The sequence below is a fragment of the Eucyclogobius newberryi genome, unplaced genomic scaffold, assembly GCF_026437365.1.
Source record: "Eucyclogobius newberryi isolate DKJ021-1_F unplaced genomic scaffold, fEucNew1.0.hap1 SCAF_8, whole genome shotgun sequence".
Lineage (NCBI taxonomy): Eukaryota > Metazoa > Chordata > Actinopteri > Gobiiformes > Gobiidae > Eucyclogobius > Eucyclogobius newberryi.
In genome coordinates this window covers 4,660,697-4,685,576 of record NW_027316500.1, presented here as the reverse complement: position 1 = coordinate 4,685,576, position 24,880 = coordinate 4,660,697, and the positions used below count along the sequence as shown (strand labels likewise).

The following is a 24,880-nucleotide window of genomic DNA, read 5'->3' as shown; positions in this document are numbered from 1 at the left end:
TAATGAAAACAGGGAAACTTGGGGGAAACTTGGTGGAGATGAGAGAAAATCAATAGAAATGAAACTAAACATGATGAAATGACAAAACATTGGGTTATGGGTAGAAAGAAAGGTGGATTTTGTAGATTTGGAGTGTGAGAGACAATCAGATTTGTCTAGGTTCAACTACAGGATCAACAGAACGAGAATGGATTCTGAACGCGAAGTAAAAAAGCAACGTATATCACATTTCAGTCAATTTCTCCTTCCAAAAAAGTGGTGTTCATGTCCCAGCTCCTGTACTCGTGGTCAATAAACGTCTCCAGGGTTAAACTCATTTCCATTGCAATCTTCTTTTTCCCCTGAGAACACATTTAGTTTGAGTTTTATGCTCATGTAATATGTGCAGTGGATTGTCATTTGCATCTTTTTATCTCTAAACATTTTAAAACTTTACAGGTGTCTAGAGGGGGAAAGTATCGAAATGTAGATACTATTGTGAATTTCATTTCAAAAGATATGGAAATTTTAATATGGAGTATATTACTACATCAAAACTGAAGAAAAAAAACTGAAACTGAAATTGAAAAAATGTATGTCAAATAGTGTTTAAGGTGATATTAAGATGACATTTTACATTTGTCAATATTCAAACCTCGACGTAAGTTTATAGACATGTTTTAACACATTTATATTGTTATCTGGACACAAAATAATGATTCATGTTATCCATTTTTGTCAAGATTGCCCAATCGTTACAACCATATTGATTGGCCATCGTTACAACCATGACCAATCGTTATGGTTGTAATAATTGGTCATGGATATGTCTTTCTTCATGATAAAAGGTCAATGCCTGATTGATCATCTCTCAACATGTTTCCCCAACGGCAGAGAACATGAGAACAGAAGTCACGTCAGGTCATCTAACCGTATGTCTTTGAAACATTTGGCACAGGGTTCGTTCTGGATTCTATAACGACGCGGCGTGGGCGGAGGACGGGGACTACAGCATCCATCTACTCTAACATCCACCCACCTGCAGCAGTCTCCCGATAGAGAGAAGGGCGATATGGGCTCAGCATAGGCGGACGTCGGTGTCGGACATCCGTCTAAGTCCGCATCTTCATCCATGTAGCACATCGGAGCGTGGAAGCCTAATCCCGCTTTTTTTTCTGATACAAGTTGACGTTTCGGAGCCGTTCCATCTTCCTCAAACACGTCGTCGTCCCCAGAAACGTCGGCATGGACAAGGCTAGGCTCGTTGCTTTCGAGGAGCGTGCTGAACGACTTGGTGATGTGAAGATGTGAAGTGTAGCTTCCGAGATCGAACGCCTGGAGACTCGTCGATGTTGAGGATCGGGAAAAAGGAAGGAATCGTCGAAGGAAGTTGGAATTTGAGGATGGGTTGGGGTTTGGGGTGGATATTGGATTTTGGGCAACTGGCAAAGAGTTAGCCGGTGGAATAGATAGCATGTATTTGCAATTGTTAGTTAGAGACGGGACCAAGAAGGACGGGTTGGAATTTTCGGCCGGTAGTTTTCCGTTTTGGACCTGTTGTTCGATGACCGGCGATTGCTCGGTTTTAGCTCCGAGGTCTCCGTCTGAGCAAGTTCGGTCGATAAAGTTCAACCCGCGACAAAGGTGATCTACTCGCTGTCCAACATCGTTCAGCGACAGGGAAAATCTAAGGGCACTTTGCGGCCGAATGTTGGCGGTTGTTGGTCGGAGTAAGGACAGCCAGTCGTGCTGTTTTGAAGCTTTCCTGGATGGAACGTCTACGCACATGGTGGCAATAGCTCCTGGTTCATGGGATTTGTCGTTCACGAGAACTACAGCCGTCTCTTTTGGACAGTCCTGATCCTCAACGCTAATGTTTGAATAGAATCGTATGGGAAGACACAAGGGAAGTTTAGGATCATGTGTAGGAAAATGGAAGGAAAGAACAGAAAGAGAAATGAAAGAGACGTCATGCAGCTGAAAACACATGATTGAACATTTTTGGGTTTTAGGGATTTTTTTAAATGTTTACACACAAGGGAAGCTCTGAAACTGAAACTACCTGAAACTAAAAACTACCTAAACATTCCCCATTCTATAAACTAGTTTACAACCGTCTAAAGGCAACAGCTGCTATGCCACGTTGACAACAGCATGCCATAAACCAAATGAAGGCGGTAAATCATATGACCAGGAAACCTCAGCTCACGCTACAGACGGTGAGATTAAAAGTGCATTTTAGTAAACAAAGTACACGAAAAAAAATATTTATGGGGCAATGCAGGATGTAGAGGCACCTGTTTTTCAAAGATAGAAGCAGCAATATGTGACATTTCTCTCACTTTATGTCAAGCATGTCATAGTTTAGATACATTTATTTTCCAGGTGTAAAACTGCTGTGTTGTTGTTCATGTTTTTAAAGCCCAAACACATTTCATTTCAGGCAGAGCATAGTGTTCTATCGTTTATTCTTAAGAACTTTTAAAGCATGTTATTTCAATTAGACACATTTGCCATGTTTAAAAATGTGAATACACTGCACGCAAACTGCATTGATATTGATGGATGAAGAAGTTATGTGTTGGGTATTCAAAGTACAAATGTTTGTATTTGATATGCATATGAATGTTATTATGAAAAGGAATCTGAAAAATGAATGAAAATGAATTGACAGCACAAATGTGATTATGATATTGGAAATGGTGTGAATGAATCATAGACACGAGGGGCAAGACACTAAAATAAATCTAAAACTCCCCCTCCTCCTACTCCTTTTGAGCATCGTGGACTTGAAGCTAGCATTTTGTTTGCTTTTCTGCTGTTTTGATTATGTCATATTAAATCAATGCCTCTTTTGAAACTCTCAACTGATAAACATGAATAATACAAAAAAATAAACTACATTATACGGGGCAAAACTCTTAATTCTTACTTTTTGAGGGGGACAATAATTTATAATTATGAAAAGCAATTAGTTCAAAGGCAACATTACAGGATAAAATAAGATTATTATAAATCGAAAATGCAGGCTTTGTGAGACGTCATAATGTTTTTGGTTCTTATATTCCATCTTTAAGTGCTACCAAATCCTACATATTCCACCTTTAAAGGCATCAGAGTGGTCTTTACCTGCAGATGTCCTGACTGGAGGGCGACACTGACGTTCTTGAGAAGCTGCACGGCGCGTTGACAGAAGTTGGGCTCCCCGCCTGGAAAACAGAAGACCACCACACCTTAAATTATCACAATCTTCACATAAACAACAACGACAAGAACAACCCTGGGAAACATACGGCAAGAGGCTCCAACATCCAATCCCTGCTCAGCGCCTGCCTTTTCTGTTCCTTCCTCAATGCATTTCTATCTCCATTGAGAAGCAAATAGACAAGGTTTATACTCCAGTCAGTGCCCATGTTTCCATCGGACGGCTCAGATACGGGGATTTTCTCAGAGGTTGGCCCGAATATGCAGAAATAATCCAAACTAGTCACACGCTGAAGCCCACAGCACCAAGACGGCAAAGTCAATAGAAACAGTTAATCTATTTCATCAAAGCTGTGCCAAGAGACGTCTGGTCCGGAGCGGAACAGAGCAAACAGAAAAACAATCCGATGAACGTGATAGTGGGAGAAAAAGGTAAAGGACAGGTTGGGACAGTGAACTTTAGACGAAAGCTGTAAAGATATGCAGTCAAAACATTGTGCTGCTGCAGCTTTTTTTAAATACAGTCTTCCACCAAAGCAGGGACAGGTAGTATATAGATTTGTTCTTTGCAAATGTTTATTTTAGATGATTTCAGAGTTAGGGTTAGGTTTAGGAAAGGTTAGGTTTAGGAAAGGTTAGGTTTAGGAAAGGTTAGGTTTAGGAAAGGTTAGGTTTAGGAAAGGTTAGGTTTAGGAAAGGTTAGGTTTAGGAAAGGTTAGGTTTAGGAAAGGTTAGGTTTAGGAAAGGTTAGGTTTAGGAAAGGTTAGGTTTAGGAAAGGTTAGGTTTAGGAAAGGTTAGGTTTTGGAAAGGTTAGGTTTAGGAAAGGTTAGGTTTAGGAAAGGTTAGATTTAGGAAAGGTTAGGTTTAGGAAAGGTTAGGTTTTGGAAAGGTTAGGTTTAGGAAAGGTTAGATTTAGGAAAGGTTAGGTTTAGGAAAGGTTAGGTTTAGGAAAGGTTAGGTTTTGCAAAGGTTAGGTTTAGGAAAGGTTAGGTTTAGGAAAGGTAAGGTTTAGGAAAGTTTAGGTTTAGGAAAGGTTAGGTTTAGGAAAGGTAAGGTTTAGGAAAGGTTAGGTTTAGGAAAGGTGTATCTATCTGTAAGTGTTATGGTTTTTGCTCCTCCCGCTTTGTAATAAAATACAGCACATTTAGGGAGTCCCATATGTGGCTACTTTAGTATGGAAATTGTCTTGAAAATTCATCTCAGCCCACGCTGCTTCACTCCTCAGCGCGCACGCAGAGGCTTAGTCACACTGTTGGCTTTTGTGTGCTCAAAAGTAAGGGCGGGCTGAATGTGTATTGCCCTTTTCCATTATTACGCATCACACTGAATGTGAAGTACCAGTTTTTAGTTAAAAGACGTACGTTTACTTAAGAAAGGATGTTTTTTAGGTAGATAATAATTCTACATTTTGATCATTGTGAATTGCAATATTGAGCTGATCTAAAACAGCTCAGTAATAGGAACAGGTTCATTGACTTCCTGTTAAAAACTGATAAGCCCCGCCTCTTCAGAGTAACGTTTCAAGGTAAGGAGCAGCAGCGTGTCGTTTACATGGTTTTATATTTGTATGATTTTTGAAGCCAACGTGTGTCACTCGATCTTAATCTTTCAAATAATCTCAACTATTTACAGGGATGTGGGCGGGGATAGGGGCTAGGTGAAAACAGGAATTGCACTGGAGCCTTTAAATAAATATATTTTTGCAATATGGATTTTTTCCCCCATAGTTTTTATTGGAAGAAGCATGATTTGACTGATACAAGTGGAATATGTTGTGTTATAAAAGTTTAAAGAGTCAATATATTTGATGTGAATCAGCTGATGAGAAGCTGGAGTTATATTTACAACATCCTGGACTTTTGACAGAAACACCTTTACTATGAAAACACATTGTCAGTTTTATGTTCTTTAAATGAGTAAATATCTTTCATATACTTATTCTTTCCAAGTGCTATTACCAGACCTGATCCCAGGGTGAGGCTCATGTGGATAATCCTGTTGGAGACTGTTTGGGCGGTTAATATACGGACACAGGGGCCTGATCAGATTAACTAAGAACTAATTACCTATTGATTGAATATGAAACGAAGGGAGGATTGAATTTATAACTCATGGGCCGAGAGTAATGGACGTGTGTTTGACCCCCGCAATATACAATCCTCCACCAGACATTTTATTCTGCGAATCCTTAAACCACAACCAGTGTTTTGACTAAAGTTACACCATTTTTGCTTTACGATTATTAACAGTTTAATTTAGTTTAATTTTCAACTTGCTTTCATTTCAAACTTTCTGAATGACATAATAATACGAAATAAATAAATAAAAACAGCCCATCGTTTTCTTTTAGATGTATTTTTTGGATGATATATTTAATAAAAAATACATAATTTTGTTTCTAAAGTTGACACAATTATAATTTTTTAGTTCTTACGATTGTTTTTCGACCTGAATAATCACAAAAATGAATTAGCCTCCTTACCTTTTCGTGAACTATTCATTTGATCTCAGGCATTTGTTAGTGTCCGTTTAAATCCTTCATCATTGAAATGAATTGGCCTGTTTTATAAAGTCATTTCTCATACAGTGTTTTGCAATTGCTGTGATGAATTTTACATTGGAATGTGAAGCAACAAAACAAATTGTCATTTAATTCAAATACAATATTGGTTCATTTAGGCTGTGCTCATGTTTGTCCTTGTTTAGTTTTGATGTGGGCTTAGTTTGGTCCTTCTCCATTCTGCTGTTGTCCATATCCATCTTTATAATCCCAATAAAATAATTAGAGATGGACTGATATGGGTTTTTTCATGGCCGATACAAATACTGATAGTTTAGAATCCAGAGAAACATAACTCATAAGCTTTGTTGATTTTTCTTTGTAAGATCTAGCAAAGTTCATTCTGCTTCTTCCATAATTGTCTTAGAACAAAACACACAATAAAAACAGTAACAACTTGGCATCAAAATCATTGTAATGAAGTAAAATCCATATTTGATTGGAACCTGGTTATCCTGGTATTCCTCACATCTGGAATGAAGCAACATCTTATCATTAAGTCCTGCAGTTGGACTCATCCTGCAGTTGGACTCATCCTGCAGTTGGACTCATCCTGCAGTCGGACTCATCCTGCAGTCGGACTCATCCTGCAGTTGGACTCATCCTGCAGTCGGCCTCATCCTGCAGTCGGCCTCATCCTGCAGTCGGCCTCATCCTGCAGTTGGACTCATCCTGCAGTTGGACTCATCCTGCAGTTGGACTCATCCTGCAGTTGGACTCATCCTGCAGTTGGACTCTGGAGAGTCTAAGGACAGAGGACCCTGGGACATCGTCCCTCGCCACCACAGACATTGTCTGACTTCATCGCCACCACAGACATTGTCTGACTCCATCGCCACCACAGACATTGTTGATTCATTTCTCCCTGTGGCCCTCAGAGGCAACTGTTGTTGTGATTTTGGGCCTTACAAAAATAAATTGATTTGATTTGATTTGATTTGACTCACCCTGCAGTTGGACTCACCCTGCAGTTGGAATCATCCTGCAGTTGGCCTCTAATACAGTCAGAATGTGTAGTTGTCACTGAGCAGAGGTGAGTTACAGGAGAAGTGCTCCTGCAGCAGGGCGGGGCAGACCCACACTCTTAATGGGCTGAGTGGATGGGAAAAGGTCACACCGAGGCACAGGAGCGGCCCACATAATGATTTTTTCACAAACAACTACATCCCCAAATCAATCCTGAATGCACCGGAAGTCCGATGTGAAGGGCAGAGCTTACACTGCGTGACCCTGCGCTACTAAAATGTATGCTCGTTGCCAATGAACTGTACCGAGGAATCTCACCAGAATCGATGAACATCTCGTCAGAAACTACAGACACTGGAGACAGCGGCAGACGCACTGGTGGAATGAGAATGGTCCCACCAGTGTTAATGTTAACACACTGCCTATTGCACATTACAACACAAACAAGTGTTTCCTTTCTATGATAATTATCCACTTGCTAATGTCTTGATAATAAACTTCTTTCTTTAAAACACAACTTAAAAAACAGAATCAAAAAGTGTGAATAAATATAATACAAATCAGCTTCTACCTTCAAGTATTATTGTGAGCAAAATCCATTTTACCCAAGTCATATTTTTGCAGGATTATCTAACGACAACAATAGTTCCTACGCGTATCCAATTATAGAATGCAATTTATTACATACTTAAAACCAAGGCATCTCATTTCCTGAATCAAACCGTATCTAGTACCAACCCACTGAGATTTGGACTTGTTCTTGAAGTTCTTATAATATTCAACATTTAGATTCTTTTTTAAATCATATATGTTGTTCTCTCATCTAAACCATTTCTGGTGTAATGTTTCTTTTATTCACACATGTTTAAACCGAGCTATTTAGTAACATTTCTTTCTTAAAAGCTCAAAACGCTTGTCTCTCACCTCTTGACATCATCAAGTGGCATTAATGAGCTGCTCCTCTGCGTTTTTAAACTCTAGTCACCTTCACTAAATTAATTTGAATCTTTTCAATACACAACTAACCAACTTCTTGAAGAATCACGCCACACAGCCATGACATTGCATCTATATTTATTTATGATGATTTATTATTTCACCATAAGGCAGCAGAGTGCGGTGACTTTTATGGATGGGCAAGCAGACTTGAGGCGTTATTATTCAATATTTAGTGGATAACATTTGCACACTAAAGTGAAAAAACATAAACTAACACGCAGAACATGGGACCTTTTAAATAAGGAAGTGATGCAGAGAGAGCATCGTCAGAAACCAGGAATAATTCCACATAATATACCAGGCGGCGTCGTGTTGTTAATGATTGACTCTTTATCTCTCAGTCGCTGCTCTGAAGATAGCAGCGCGGGGATGGACAGTGACGTGATGATAGCATAGCACTCACACAGGCGAGAAATGATTAACTATTAAGCAAGTGCCTTGGCTGAGGACATGAATATAAAAGAACCAGCACTGCCAGGGCTGAGAGGAGTCAGGGCGTCCTGCCACAGAGGCAACGCGCTCTGGTTATTCAGTTTTATGCTCTGTTAGCATGCTAGTTGTTGTTAGCTTCGCCTCATCCTGGTAATAACGAGGGTGTTAGAAATTCATTAGTTAAGGAAGCAACTCATGGAGTTTTTCTCGCTTTCAAGAAATCAGGTGCAACTTTACGGACAGAAAATATATAAGTTGACTGAATAATTCCAATGGAGTGAATATCACATAGACTTACAGGAAAAAAAAATAATAATCGGGAAACATACTAAACAGTCTATGACTAATCCCTGAACCGAGATCAACAGAAGCATCTGTTTTGGGGAATTACAGGAGCCGTTTGGAAAAAACAAATCCGTGCTCATGGCTGGCCTTTAAAAGGTTCATATTTGACATTTTCTACAAGTCTATTGGAAAAATAGACTGTATCTGTGCCTGGCATCTTGGAAAAAAAAAATAATAATATTTTTTTAAAAATGACATTGTCGAAAGCTTCAAGTTTTAAGTTTTCTGCTGCTGTCACTTTTGCACAAGTCACAAAACTGCAGCAACAACTGACAACTAATAAGTACTTTGTTTTTTTTCCCATTTCTGAAAGCTGAAAGTGCTGTGAGACAGAATAATTATAGTAAATTACAAAATGCTGTGGGTTGATTGTGTTCATTATGTTTTTACATCTATTTAAAGGCCTTATACATTTTATAACCTTTTTTCACTTGATTCCTCACACTTACACACTAAATATCACGGCAGCTTAAAATTCCAAAATCGACGTCATTACTTTGGAGACAAATGTGTCACAAAACAATTCACAATGCAGACTGTGGCTCTCCCACTGAGCAGCCGGGCCCGAGTTAATGATGCAGATGTTCACAGGAGGAACGGCACATTCAGAGAGAGCGAAACATCTGGGACCATTAGATAAAGTGCGTCAACTCCACCAGTGATGTCGTACCATTAAACCTATCAGGGGCCACGATGGGCCCTGTGATTCATAAGACACCCTGTAGCTGGCATGTGACAAATATGGTATGATATTGCAATGCATGTGGCGACGGTGCAATGATCCGTAATGCGGCGTTTTTTCACCCGTTTCCTCCCTCGTTCTTAAGTTTGTAGCCTGATCAAACATTTTCTACCAACAGCCTACGATGCTGTACACAAAAGCCTTACAAACCCCTTAAGAGAATATTATTTGACCCGCTCAAAAATGAAAAGCAAACTATCTGCAAACGATGCGGCAAAAACAAACATAATACTCAGTTTTTTCTTCTTCTGATAATCATCCAGGGTGATTTGGAGGGATCCTGGCATGCTTCTCTCCTCTATGCATTTGTCAGCGAGGTGTCAGACTCGGAACCGTAACAAGCCGCTAGCTTGAGCCATAAAGGGTGCATATAATAAAAGAAAGAAAATGAAAACTTGTGCGCTCGTAGGATCTTTTTAAGGGCGACTTGACAGCGCCTCGAGTTGCACATAAAGAGAATATACAGTGGCCGTGCAATCAAAATATCAGCAGAACTGCCTTGAAGGTGCATTGGGAAGGCCCCGCGGCACATTTGAGAACAATGTTTGAACTCAATAATCACCGTACAGCTTTTGATTTCTCAAGAACACCTCGAGAACACTTTAAAAAGGCTGAAAGAAACTTGATTAACAACTGCATGAACGTCTACGAGCTCCTTGTTTCATACGACAAGTGAAATTTGTACAAGTAAATCATTTGTACAAGTCATTGGGACGTAGTTTTAGAATGACACAACTGACTTTTGTTTCAGTTCTGTTTGGGGAGCAGCTAGCGGAATGAAATACAATGACTCAAATGCTAAACAAGGGTAAACATGTCTAGTTAACACGTGGGCAGGTTTACAAGCTAAAATGCTAACTCAAGCTAAGAAGGCTACCAAAAAACTCACGATAATGCGTCTTTATGGTCTGTAGTATTATTATATTGCCTGCTCACTTTTACCTGCCACTAAACTGCACTTCAGTCTGTGTTGGATGTAAAATAGGTTGATATACAGCAATAAGTCAACACAGCACTTTTCACTGGCCTGAAAATGGCTTTGTATTCAAGAACTTGAGATCGACAGCTCTTTACTTAATAATTAAGTAAAGAGCTGTCGATCATACATACAACCAGAAGGGACGCAGTTAATGGTGGCGTCCAGGCAATGTCCTGATTACTATGAATATGTATTTACTCACAGAATACTGTATTACCTCCATTCAAATGTATTTTGTGACATATTCTGTTACATAGTCCAGTCACTTGAAGTAGCTTTATACTGGAAAATGAAAATAATCATGACATAGGATTAAGACAGCTTTGAGTTTTATTGTACTTGTTGTGTATTTATTTTTGCATTTATCCATTGCTAATTAACAAAGGGAAAATGGCGTATGCACTCATCACAAGAGCAGTTTGCCCTTTTCCCCCACATTAATGCTGCGCAGCCTAAACTAACAGCCCCCGGCATGAAAGAGAAAAGCAGTTATTCAAAATGAGTAATCTGAATATGTTTTTTTGATCAGTGTCTTTTGTTACTTCCCAACACTGGCTAAGCACCAATACACATAACGTAATTAATCTACAATAAATCCTCTTTTACACAACATTTATCAGACAATACTTCCATCACCACAAATTAGCCAAGCTTGAAACAGTAATTAACGCAGAGTGAAACAACACTTTGGGGCCCACTTGTCCTACAACAACCTCATCACTTTGCAATAAGGTTATTGTTTCAAGATGGTGGAAAGTTACTTATTATAATGACACATCTGCTCTGTATAATCAGTGTATGAACAGAAGTCGGCTGAATTCAATCATGTTTCTAATCTACTACGGCAAATCCAATGTCTCCATAGCCTTGAGCTTCTGCAGACAGTCAAGTCGCAGCGCCTGAATTGAGCTTCAATCAAGGAACTGCTTTGGCTATTGGCGCCGGGTTTGACGCTGTGATTGGCCGATAATTTCACTGCCACTCGAGACCGGCTTTAATCACAACCGTTCGTCTGCCATTGTGACAAACAGCAATCAGGCCAATCTGTGTCCGAGGGCCTGGGGAGGGCCCCGACATGTGGGGATATGATGGAGTGGTGTTCCTTGCTGAGAAGGAGGGTCTGGACAGGCGACTTTGGAACGTTTGGCTAAGAATGCTTTCAAAAAAATTGCTTGTGACTTTTATATAACTAAATGAGTAATTATCACACGCATGAGAACCTGTGCCAAGAAAATACCTGCCAACGTAAAGGATAATATTACATTTTTAATGTGCAAAGCCAAAAACAGAAACAAATGGCTTAATAAAAGTAAAATCAGTACAAATGTATTTTAAAAGCAGCTTTTAACTAAAATTTAACTGAACTGAACTCATGTCCGTTAGCTTTACCATGACTTGCCCCTGAAAATTATGAAAAGCTCTTATAAACTCATGACAGTGAATAATTTGCTTGTAATGCCTTAGATAAGTGAGAAATACATTTAGACACAGCTGCAAAGAGATTAAAATGAACTGGTTTTAACAATTTCAAATCAGGTACAGCGCCTTTAACTCTAAGCATGTCACTATCACGACTAGTTATAATAAACTGGGTGTTGTTCTGTGCATCGGTTAATGGTTTTATTTAAGACACAAGTGCTTTTAAAAGACGAACAATGCAACTTTTCTGGTAACCTTTCTGGAATATTTCACAGTAGAGCATTAAACCTACTCATCTTGCTAAAAATAAAAATGTTTGTGTTCAGAGATGTAGATGTTGAAGGCCATATTGTAGAATATCCCAGAAAGCTTTAATGACAACGTGCATAGTGTCGAGCAAGTGTCAGAAAAGTGACAGTGCGCCTTTAACTCTGTATGTGCTTTTGTAATCCGACTGCATAATAATGTCACAAGAAGGTTCATTCCTGTCCATTGTGTGCATGTTTTATCTCGATTCGAAACGTTCTGCCAGTTTCTTTCCATCATCCCAGGGGTTATCTCAGGTTATGACCCGCGGCGTGAGCCGTTTGAATCATTTTTAAAGGGTGCACAGATGTTCAGACTGGAGCTCGGTGTCTCCCGCTGTGCTGCCTGTGCTGCTTATGATGCCTTAATTCCATCCAGAACAGTTTCCTAGTTCTATGAAGGCATCGCTCTATAAGCCTTCTGACCTCCAAGTAGTGCCAAGCTAATGTGTTGCCAAAGCATTGACCAGTTCCACACTCACACTATTGACCTGTGAAATGGACATCGTTTGGACTCGAGGCCAGGAGGTATACGGGGGGAGAATCCATGAATATAAAAAGATTGTGTACTGCAGTGAGACAGCTAGTTCCTGGAAGCGTGTGATAGTACAAGTCTGAGGGGGAAGGCTGCAAAGATGCCAAGAAAAAGTGTTCAGGGCAATCGACACAGATAAAATGTTAGAACATCCAGGAGAACTGGAGTGCAGATAGCAGTTGAAGGAAAGAAGATGTTGTAGATGCAGACAAAATCAAATTGAGGTAAAAGATTGCTCAAAAACGTGTGTGGTGTAAAATGTATTTTCCTATTGGTAGAAAAGTTTTTGCATTCACAACATCCTTCAACGCTGCTAAAGTGGGGCCAAAAGCTGCTTTTGTGTAGCAGAGGGAGGAGCCTTTTCTCTACTGACAGTGATCTAGATTTATCAGAGAATCAAAATGCATGTGTTGCCACTAGTACTTTGTGCACCTTTTTGTTTAACATATTTTATCTGACTTATTTTGAAGCAAAAACTACAGACAGCTCTCACAATGTGTGACGGATCTTTTTCCATTATTTGAAGAACACTTTGTGGTAGTCACTTTGACACATGTTCAACATCTTCTAACACTAGCATTTCTCTGAAATGAGGACGATCTCGAGCCGCTGGGATCAAGTCTTTGTGCTGATGCTCATCGATAGGATTTTGACAAGAACCAAGGCGTGCTATTGGTTGAGAAAACGTACAAGAATCTCGAGACAAATGTGTTAAACTCTATGTCCCCTTTTGATGAAGACTTATGTCACGAACTAAAGCTGATAGACGTTCTTGTGATCGACCCCACTGCATTGTATTTCTTCAGCTAGAGTCTTGATTCTAGAGGACCTTCCTGAAGGAGCACCCATCCTCCTGAAGGAGCACCCACCCATCCTCCTGAAGGAGGACCCATCCTCCTGAAGGAGCACCCACCCATCCTCCTGAAGGAGGACCCATCCTCCTGAAGGAGCACCCACCCAGCACCCACCCATCCTCCTGAAGGAGGACCCATCCTCCTGAAGGAGCACCCACCCAGCACCCACCCATCCTCCTGAAGGAGGACCCATCCTCCTGAAGGAGGACCCATCCTCCTGAAGGAGCACCCACCCAGCACCCACCCATCCTCCTGAAGGAGGACCCATCCTCCTGAAGGAGCACCCACCCATCCTCCTGAAGGAGGACCCATCCTCCTGAAGGAGCACCCACCCATCCTCCTGAAGGAGCACCCATCCTCCTGAAGGAGGACCCATCCTCCTGAAGGAGCACCCACCCATCCTCCTGAAGGAGCACCCACCCATCCTCCTGAAGGAGCACCCACCCATCCTCCTGAAGGAGCACCCACCCATCCTCCTGAAGGAGCACCCACCCATCCTCCTGAAGGAGCACCCACCCATCCTCCTGAAGGAGCACCCACCCATCCTCCTGAAGGCGCACCCATCCTCCTGAAGGCGCACCCATCCTCCTGAAGGAGCACCCATCCTCCTGAAGGCGCACCCATCCTCCTGAAGGCGCACCCATCCTCCTGAAGGCGCACCCATCCTCCTGAAGGAGCACCCATCCTCCTGAAGGCGCACCCATCCTCCTGAAGGAGCACCCATCCTCCTGAAGGCGCACCCATCCTCCTGAAGGAGCACCCATCCCCCTGAAGGAGCACCCATCCTCCTGAAGGAGCACCCATCCTCTGCACCTTCTCCCGATGCTGCCAGTTCAACCGCTTGCTCACAAATGTTCAGGTTGCTAGTTAGATTACCTCTATCACAATTTTTTTTCATTTAGTCTTCCCACATATACAAATGCTTTCAGGATGTTCTATCACTGCCATTTAACACAAATAATATTGAAATCTATTCTTCCAAAGTCTGAACTTACGCAATCCAGGACCGACTCGCTGAGCCACGTCTCCATGAAGCACAAAACTGGAGATGAAGAAAAGTCTCCATTTCGTCTCATCAGCAGCACCAGTTCATCCAGTTTGTTGGAAAGTGAGTTAAAGTTAGAAAGGAAAATCCCAGGTAAGGGCATCTGTGCGCTGCATTTCAGGAGGCCGCTCGCTTTCCCCATCTGCGGACTCTCACTCTTTTGGCCAAAAAAAGGACTAAATCTGCAGCAGACGCTAAAACTAGATCCATAGAGTTGTGTTTCTGATGATTAAGAGCTCTTCACAGGTGTAAGAGCACGCTGACTCAAGACGTACGCACAAAAACAGACAAAACACCAGGGCATCAGTCTGCGGCGCCATCTTGGTTTCATCCAGCCCAGAGAATAAGCTTATTATGTCCAAGAACAAAAGCTTTCCAATCAAACTTTTCAAAGTCTTAGAATTGGATGTTAAAAATTTAATTTTGCCTCAGACACTGTAAATGTCCTACTTTTACATAATCTTTTCGGGGAAATGGCTTCTCAGTGAATTATATCTGAAAATATGAATATCCCCAAAAGAATCAGTCCAATTCTGCAGAAAGGGGCCACAGTTATCTGACTTTATATTCACATAACACGATCTTGAGCGACCAGATCAGATTTGGCTGCTCCGGGGAGACGGGAGGTTAGGATGGAGACTGACACTTGGCTGATAATCTGCAACAAAGATCTCATTTCTAAAATACTGCAAAGCCTGAGATTAGCATCAGGGCAAAGAGTGAAACCACTGATCCAGTCAAACATGACGTCATTTGGAGGAAAATGTACTAATTTAGAATGTGTATCAGGTTTTAGAACAAGACGATAAGAGCAACAGGCGACGAGACTGAAAAAACTCGACACAATTCTTATTTTTGATGTTTTTAATTATTATTTGGACTGTAGGGTTTATTCGACAGGACTGGGATGAGACTGGGGAAGGAAACGCAGCAAAAGTAAAGAGTCGGATTCTAACCCACAACGCTGCGGCCTGTCCCACATGGCAGGCATATGTGCTATCCACTCTGCCACGAGCGGCACAACACAATACCAATTTCAATGCCACACCATTTTCTAAAGGCAAAAGAATGTAAGTTGCAAGTCAAAATAATAGTGGTCTTATAATGGCCTACGAGTTCTGATTTAGAAAAAGACTATTCTGTTCAAGTCTCACTCGTCATGTAAGATTATAATTTCTCACTTTAAAATGACGAGTTCGGACTTCAGAGTGCTCCAACTATAATAATGTGTATTTAAAAAAGTTTTATAAGGCAGATCTGTAAACTGAAGAAATGGAACAGTTTAATAATCTAACGTGTTAAATATCAGAATATTGTCAGATTTTGACACCGGTTATGCAGTGGTTGAACATTCAAAACTAATATTTGTGGTTATTGTAGTAATAGATCACAGTTGATCTCGTATGTGAAGTGGGAGTGGCTTGACTGGCTCAGTTTACTCTGATTTACCAGTTCGAGCGGTGTTCAATGGCATTTTTTCAACTGATTTTTTTATTTTTTTATATTTTTAAATTGCAGTTCCCAGTTTTTCACATGCTTTTAAATCATTATTTTCAGACAAAAAAAAATAACATTCCTGTCAAAGCAAAAACGTTGCTATGGGTACAAGCAGGTGTCCACTTAAAATACCAGTTAGTCACACTTTCTTGCCGCAGTTCTATAATTTCATAATGTTTCCAGCAGAACTTAAACACTAGTCAAGACTCAAGATATCACATAAACGTCATTTTGTTTTCTTTTTTGAAGGTGAATTGACTGGGCTAAGCTGTTCAGATCAATGTGAAAAATGGCATGCCAGGTTGTTAAAGTTAACATTGATTCATGCTATTGATGCTATCGACAGAAGAATCTCACACACAGCCCTGAAAATATAAGATAGCTATAGACCGTAACCATTATGAACCTTGCAAGGTGTCATAACTTAACCGAAAAGCTCCAGTTAATGAAAAAGATACATGATGAAGTTTGAGTTATATACATGAATAACATTTGGAATAAGTCCAAAAGCGCAAAGTGGATTTACTGCAGTAATCACAGCAGCGCTCGGAACGTTTTTGAATAGCACCTTGAACGCTTCACTCAAACAGATTAGATTTGAAGCACTGAGAGAGGAGTCTATTTTGAGTGAACATGGGAAGTGTCCTAGAATGACCAGGGAAGCAGAACCCAAGCAGAAACGATGATACAATGAGAAATAGACATTTATATTGGAAGATAAAGAAAGAGAACAGATAAAAGTATACTACAGCTGTGAGATTGGACAAGGCGTTGTTAGCATGGAAACAATAGCGGTGATTGTGGATAAACTGTTTAAGTCAATAGCATTATAACTTTCAAAATCAAGGATACTTTTTGTTGATTTGAAGTTGTTTCATGTAATAAAATAAAATCAGCTTTGCTCCCCAATACAAATCAATTGTTAAACTAAAAATTAGACATGTAGACATGTATAGTCATCGTCTTGTTATAGAGCGTTTTAAGTTAAAAAAACAAAAAAAAACTGTGTGTGTTAGTATGCTAGTTGTTGTTAGCATTATGGAAAAACAGCTCTGGTCTCTGAAAGTTGTGAAAAAAAATGTAAAACTAGGAATGTATGCTAGGAATGAGTCAGGAAAATGAGGAATGTATTTGGACTAGTTCTGTTTTTCACATTTTTGTTGTAAAAATCAAGTACAAAGCCTTTAAGTCAAAACATTTTTCAACAATATCCAAAGAAAGTATTTTTTAAAAGTCGAATAAAGTAAGAACTGGGTGGCAAAGGCTTTTTCAACCCCCAAACATATTTTTAAGCTTATTGGTGGAAGCCTAAAACTAATGCAAGTGATTTGGAAAGTGTGGTGACGTCATCCATGGTTACAAAAATGAAATCTTAACACATTTGACAAGAACATTCCATCACAGAAGAGCATGTATGTTTTGTAAATGATTGTAAAATATGTAAATTATTAAAAAACTGTGTAGCCAACATCTGTATTCATCTGTATTCATTCTGTCCATTAGCACCACCTGTTCCATCATAATTCCTCACATGATATGACTAGAACAGTGTTACATCCATCTCTTCTGCATGTGACGGCGTAATGTGTGTCCCAATATCTCAGACACCGCAGAGATTGAAATAAATGAAATATGCTACAACTGAAAGTGATTATCTTTATATTATACTGCCAAGCACAGGCCTTAACATAACATACACTTATTATCCATCAAAAATTACAATGCCCCAATAAACCAGTATCAATAGTTCAGTGACAGATGCAATGAAATTAACTATCGGCAATTGAATCTTGAAGAGCATGGCAAGCTTTTTTTTTTATAGTGAATGCAACTGAGCGCTGAAATGACACTTATGGCCATGTGGGAAAATGCATCATGGAAAAGCTTGTTAGTGTTGTGCTGTTCCCCATTAGTGCAGTTTGGAAAAGGAAGTCAGTGGACTCTTTTGTATTACTAAGGCGTTTTAGATCAATATTGCGGTTTATAATGAACAAAATGTAAAAGAAAATTATGATCTACTCCCGTTATAGTAGTTCAATAAGTATCTGAAAACATAATCATAATATGTCTCCTTTAAACAAGTGTTACTTATTGGCAGTACATTGGACATTTGGTCTTAAATGGCTGTTTGAAGAAATTACAGGTGCATTTGTTTCTTTTTTTTACTTGTAATTTCACTGATTAAAGTTTGTTTGTCTGTAACACATCAAAAGTAACACCATGGTGTACCTGCATGTGTTTGTGTACAAATATAATGTTACCCATCCTGCGCAGGTGAAACCCGAGCCTTCCAGTGCGGCCGTGCAATGATGTGGACTCAGTGATCACAGAGCCGAGTGGGGTCATCGCCGTGGAAACGCTCTGACCCCAGCGTCTATTAGCAGCAGCAGTAAAGGCCTGATCCGCTAAGAGGCTCAGAGGATTTAGCAGCGTGCACGATTTTGACCCTTCACCCAAGTGAGACGTGAGGGGTGCAAGATGGGACGGGAGACTACAATTATCAGTCTTCAGCTCATATTATTATCATATTCCCATTATAAAGTTTCTGGCACAACTTTGGATCTACTTTTCGGCAGTTAATGGCAATAAATACAAGTATTGAAAACAGCAGGGTAAATTGATATGATTTAATCTACTGTTTTCAAAGCCATTTTGACCAATATGTCTATATATTGGTAAAATCACATGAAAAAAACACCACATTACTATAACCAATCTTGTTACAAATGTACTACTCCACATTGTGTTGCTGTAACTGCTGGTGCTGATAGTAATACTTCTACTAGGTGTGAATTATAGCTAAAAAATAAAACTGAATTTGCCATACCACTATATACAATTGTCCCTTTAGGGCTTCCATAGTGAATGCTTTCCACTATTGATTTCAGTCAATGCTACATTCAAGCGCTGGCAGAGGCTTTACACCGCGCACTATCCGTAATGATCCGAGCTTAAATTCAATCTCAAAGGTTTTTTATTGTTTTTTTACGTATTCCTTTGAAGCCACAACCTGAGTTTTCCATGCATCTATAAATTTCACGTCTGTGCATTGAGTTGAGGGGATGGAGCTGAGTATTAAAAGGTTATCCATCAAGTCGACTGCTTATGGTGTCATCTACAGGCTCTTTACCCTCTCTACAGGAATGCAGCATGACACACAATTATACACAATTATCACTCACCTTTGAGATATTGCTGGACCTGCTTGCCGAGTGACCCAGTGGCTTTTCATTCTGTGAACACACAAAGAATCATAAGGCTTAGTGGAGACATATACTGAGATGAAGAGGTAAAAAGGGACTTCAAGGTCATATTGAATTGGGTAACCTGAGAATAACCTCCATGGCTAAATGTTTCATAGATAGAATAAAAAGGCACACAGAGTATTATAGTTTACAAGTAAAGTGAAATTTGTGGTTGAGATGATTATATTTTCTTACATCTTACATCATTATGTACAAGGCCATGGAAATAGTAGTGGGCGAGACCAGTCATTTTTCTTCTCTTGATTCGATACCAAGCACTATGGAAGCCCATTTACACCAGTAAATTAAAAAAGCCCCACAGGAAGTAATCATTTTGAGTTTAAAAGCCATAATTAAAATGTTTGACTTTTAATCTCAAAATTATGACATTTAATATGAAATAAACTCCATATTCTGACTTTTTAACAAAACATTCTAACATTTAAATTCTCTCTTAAATTTTAAACTATGACTGTGGGTCTTTTTCTTCATTTACTGGTGGAAAGGGGCTTCCATAGGGTCATTGTAGAAGTAATACTATGGCAAGTACTGTGCTATTGATCAGATAACAATACCAATCGATTACACTGAAAGGCCTTTACAATATACCATGGCAAATGTAATTCGCTCCACCAAATTTTAACTGATCTAAAAATATAATTGTGCAAGTAATCTAAATATAAAGAATGTTTTACAAAAATGGAACAAAAATGTAATTGAAACCTCAGTCAGTTTTATTCATTTTAAAAATAAAGGTTTGGTGCATATAAAATATAATATCCATCTCTCAAACTAACAATACCAGCTCCAACCTTTTGTTTCCACACCAAACCGTCATGAGCAGTTTGATCAAACCTCGGATGGAAAAGCAGGAACGAGCCGTATCGTGCAATCCAAACCACAATGGCTGCTGCTGAACCAACACAACCTGTTTAGCATCTCAAAGGCTCATGTTATTCTGTGGAAGTCTCTGTCATATGAAAACATTTCAACTGCACTGACACAATGCATCATGGGATTGTTGTTTTGTTGAACTCATGAGGACAAACCAGAGGAATGCACACAGGAACGCTTGTATTCCAACTGAGCAGATCTTATAAAACCATCTCAGACAAAACAATCACATGTCAAGCCGCTATTCCTATAACTACTGTCATACCACGGGTCAATGACAAAATCCTTTTTATTTGAATTGTTGAAAATACTTACATACAGTAAATCAAGTCTTGAAATGATTTAAAATGAATAAATATGGAAGAATTGGGCTATATGTTTCTGTTAATTTATTTAAGAATAGTTAAAAAGCCTTGCATAATTACATATTTGGTGGAAATGTCCAATTTTATAATTTCTGTCAACAACCAAAATATACATAAATAATAGCCACACATTAATAAAATATGAGAGTAATTAAAATATATATTTGTCTATAAATTATCATTTTTTTAATTTTTGTGTGTGTGTGTCCAGCCACAAAAATCCTGCCACAGCTGTCAATATTGTGCCAATTCTTTGCCCAACTAAATAATATGTAGGGTTACTGTAACTGTTACTGAGATTGAAGATTGAAAAGTTTGGAGACTAAAGTTGTTACAAATAGACATTAAAACCACCAAATTTGAAGTAAAAAATATACATGTTTGTAAACTTGTAATTATTTTTCTTACACAATGTGAACAAAACTAGGGCTGTATCAAAAACACAATTTTAGTTAGCGCAAATCCCAGAGGCTGTAATTATTTAGCCTGTGTCCACACTTACATCCAGTACATACAACAGAAAACAAACCTACACTAGATCAGGCCTAAACAAGGACTAGAACAGGATCAAACCAAGACCACACCAGGACTAAAAATGGGCTCAATTTAGTTATCCTCAGCAGAGATCAAAGTATCCTCTTTTTTTTATATATAAAATCTTGTTGTACCAACTTTTCGGCTTCGTTCGAGTTTCACTTTGAAAAGTTGTTGCTTTGAGCCAGCACCAGACGCAGTCACAGGATAAACGTGTTTTCTGGACAAGTCAATGGTCACATGGCATTCTTTATATAGTGGTCTGCTTTAAAAGGGGCTCATTCATTCACAGTGTAATTCAAAATGTTATAGCATTATCACAGACACTCTCCTCATTTCTTCTGGTAGAAAGCAGCCTGATACAATCAAAGCATTACAGTGAAACATGAAGTAAACTGATGTAAATCCCTACATTCTGGTGCTTTTTGGTGCTGTATTTCGGTGATTTTTGGTCTCAGAAGCAGGCTGTAACCTGCCTCCACTCTGCCAGCACCCAGCCTCCACTCTGCCAGCACCCAGCCTCCACTCTGCCAGCACCCTGCCTCCACTCTGCCAGCACCCTGCCTCCACTCTGCCAGCACCCTGCCTCCACCATACCAGCACCCTGCCTCCACCATACCAGCACCCTGCCTCCACCATACCAGCACCCTGCCTCCACCCTGCCTCCACCCTGCCTCTGCTGTCACAACATTCTGACCGTTAAACTGTAGTCAGAAGAATGGTTTAAAGTTGCACTGTGGAACATTTCTGGTGGAAAGTCTACCACCTGCTTATTGGCTACTCCTACTACCACAATTACTACAACAACCACCACCTTGTAATTGCCAAACTATGCAGCAAATATTACCGCTATAAAAGACCATCTTCTTGATATTTGGTGAGACGTACAATTTAAAAGGAGGAGATAATAAACCACCAACATTTACAGTCGTAGTAGTTACGACCGCTCATTGGCGCTCTTCCACAAACAGCCACAGAAGAGTGGAGCTATACTCAGCAGTCTATGTGGGTCACTCTAATGAGTGCTCAGGTTTAAGTCATCAGGCGGGCATGTGGCAGGGCCCCCTGACAAGAAGCTCAGTGGTATGAAGGACCCTGAGCCACGTTAAATGGAATAAAGCTTTTATTAAAATACTTTTTACAAGAATATCAAATAAATAAATGTATAAATAAATAAATGTATTAATAACAAATACTTTTAGGAAAACCTTTTGCAATTTGCATTACCTTCTACGATTAACCTATGTGATTAGCTTTAGCCTGACCCTCCTGGCCCTCCTGGCCCCCTCCTGGCCCCCCTGGCCCTCCTGGCCCTCCTGGCCCTCTAGCCAGGAGGACCAGGAGAGCCATGCTAAAGCTAAACCAGGGGGCTAATTAGCAGTAAAGCTAGTGCTATAGCTGTGCATATGACTGAAAGGATCTTTCTTTGTGATTTTAATGCATTTTTCCTGTTGTGTGAAGCACTTTGAATTGCCTTGTGTATGAAATGTGCTCTACAAATAAACTTGCCTTACAGAATATAATTTGCAAAAGATTTTCCTAAAAGGACTTCTAAAGGTTTTTTTTTTGGCTAAAACTAAGTTTGAAAACTATTTTACTAAAAGTATTTGTTAAATGATTTATTAAATGTTCTTATAAAAACATTTTTAAAAGTTTTTTGTTCAAATATCAAATCATGTTTTAAAATATTTTTAATAAAAGCATTTACTAATTTATGTTGTAAATGGTCTTTTACACACTAAAAGCATTGTGAATTAAACTCCTATAATTAAAGCTTTACTCCTTAACGTGGTCCTCAGGGTCCTGCATTCTGTGCAGTTTGAAGCTACGACTGCAATAATGTGCTACATGCTAATCAGAGTCAGAGATATGAGTGTTGACTGTACCGTGTTTGTTCCTCTAGATACAGCTGCTATCTGTAAACTACTGCCATTCACATGCAATACATTTTATTTTCACATGATAACAGTTAGATCATGTAAACTAAATGTATTTGACACCAACCCCTCATAACATCACTGACAGACTTTTGTTTCAAACATTGAGCAAAACAACTTTCTGTACAGAGTGAAATTTGTTGTGTATTGTTCTTCTTGTATTATATCTTCGATCTTTTTTCAACTACTGTGTCCAGATACACACTCGGCTCACTACTTTTTCCTCACTGCAGGTCATGTGACTCTAGAGTCCGAGTAGAAAAAAGTCAGCAAAACTTTTTTCCAATAAAAATGTATTTCTGTAATAAATATTGAGAAAAGCTCATATTTACGGACTAATAATCACAGTGCAAGTCATGGAGCTCACATTAAACAACAAACTATTATTCAACTTTTGGCCTGTGATGGTGATCTCAAGCTAAGGTAAGCGGCTAACGCTAGCAACAGTTCAAAGTTTATACTCAGTTCAAAGTTTATACTTTCATTTTAAGGTCTTCTCTCCACTGTCATTTAGGCCTTTTGCATTAGTACTTTCATGGCTTTCAAGTACTTTTCACCTGCTGGACACTCGGACAGCACTAAAAATGCTGTGAGCCTTAAATAGTGTCCTATTCTATTCTGCCCTTGCAGGCCCGTAGCCAGGATTTCTATGGAGGGGTTCTTTTTGTGTCAAGGTGGACCTTTTTAGTATTTTTAGTATCAAGTATCAACCCGGTTTTAGCGAAAACGAAACTAGGTCATTTTTGCACACGGTTACCGTGTGCAAAAATGACCTAGTTTCGTTTTGTGCTTGCTTCTGATTGGTCCTCCTGGCTGGTGAGGCTCACTACCTCTAATATCTGTGGTCCCTCAAGTGAAAAATGATACAAAATATTGAAAGTTACTGTTATAGACGGCAGAGGCGGAGCCAGACATTCTAAACAGCCGGGGCTTAGCCCAAAAAGAAAGGGAGAGGGTTCATTCTGGCCAATATGATGTGGTTTTAGTGCAGTTACAGACAGTAACCCTCAAAAGGCAAAGACAGACTTTTTGCCTTCTGAGAGAGCTCCTCCCTCCAAAAAACTTTGAACAGAACAGCAGAGGTGACATTTAGTTATTCAAGAAATTGTACATCTTGATGTTCTTTAAAACAATCAGTGACAAAACAAATATGAAAAACATGCCCCTGACAGGGCTAGAACTCACAACACTAAGATCCACAGACTGATGCTCTGCTGTCTAGGCTTAGAATTAGACCGATCTTTATTGAAAGTAAAAGTCAGTCTTACCTTAAGCAGACACCTTCCTCAGTGAGCTGTTTGTCCTGTAGTTTCTCTGCTTTAGCTTTGTAGATGAATAAAACCTGAGCCACTGCACTGCTACACCGACAACCGTAATGAATTCATGGTTTGAACGATCATGTGCTGTTGTTGTCTATTCTACGTTAGATAAACTTTGTTTTTCAGCACATGTTCTGAATGTCTCTTTTTTCCAGTCGATCTGCTCTTATTTATGCCCTTCACTTTTTGCAAAACCTCAGTTAAATGATAGAAAAGGCCAAATTGGTCAGATTGCATGACGTGCTGTAAACACCGCGCACTTTCTACATGCAGCCAATCATACATCAGTTCAACGAAAATAACCAATGAAAAGGGTAAAGGGAATTGAAGCCACTGCTGGATTTGAACCCTGATCCCCTGCACACCAACCCAACGCTCTACCTGTTGCGCTATTCATGTAGTGACATCACGCTGCATTTTTAAACACAAATAGATCCAGGGCTCAAGCCCCAAAGGCAGGGCCTGGCTCCGCCCATGATAGACGGACCTTTTCGGCCCAAATGGGCGGTTCGTTCGAACCCCCCGAACCCCCCCTGGCTACAGGCCTGCCTTGTCTCTCCTCTAAAATAAGATATGATTTGTGTAAAATCTTCAATGTTCATGTGACCAACAAGTCAACAATGAACAGATTTCCTGGGCACTACAAGTGAAAGGATTACAATGGATGCTGGCACAGAGGGGAGCTGTCGCAATAAGATGAATACCTCTGGCCCCCGGCCCCCAG

At 39.7% G+C, this 24,880-nt stretch overlaps 1 protein-coding gene across 5 annotated transcripts in view; it reads right to left on the bottom strand.

Annotated features, from left to right (window-relative positions):
- The window catches only part of marchf8 (membrane-associated ring finger (C3HC4) 8), a 179,642-nt gene that overhangs the window by 21,760 nt on the left and 133,002 nt on the right, over positions 1 to 24,880 (bottom strand). For 3 of the 5 annotated variants that reach the window (XM_072436559.1, XM_072436560.1, XM_072436561.1), the window contains 3 exons: positions 19,045 to 19,095; positions 3,109 to 3,188; positions 1,019 to 1,849 (listed from right to left, as the gene is read on the bottom strand). In XM_072436559.1, coding sequence (XP_072292660.1) covers positions 1,019 to 1,849; positions 3,109 to 3,188; positions 19,045 to 19,095 — 962 coding nt within the window. The remainder of the gene's footprint in view (positions 1 to 1,018; positions 1,850 to 3,108; positions 3,189 to 19,044; positions 19,096 to 24,880) is intronic. The other 2 variants (XM_072436563.1, XM_072436564.1) reach the window with 1 other exon arrangement.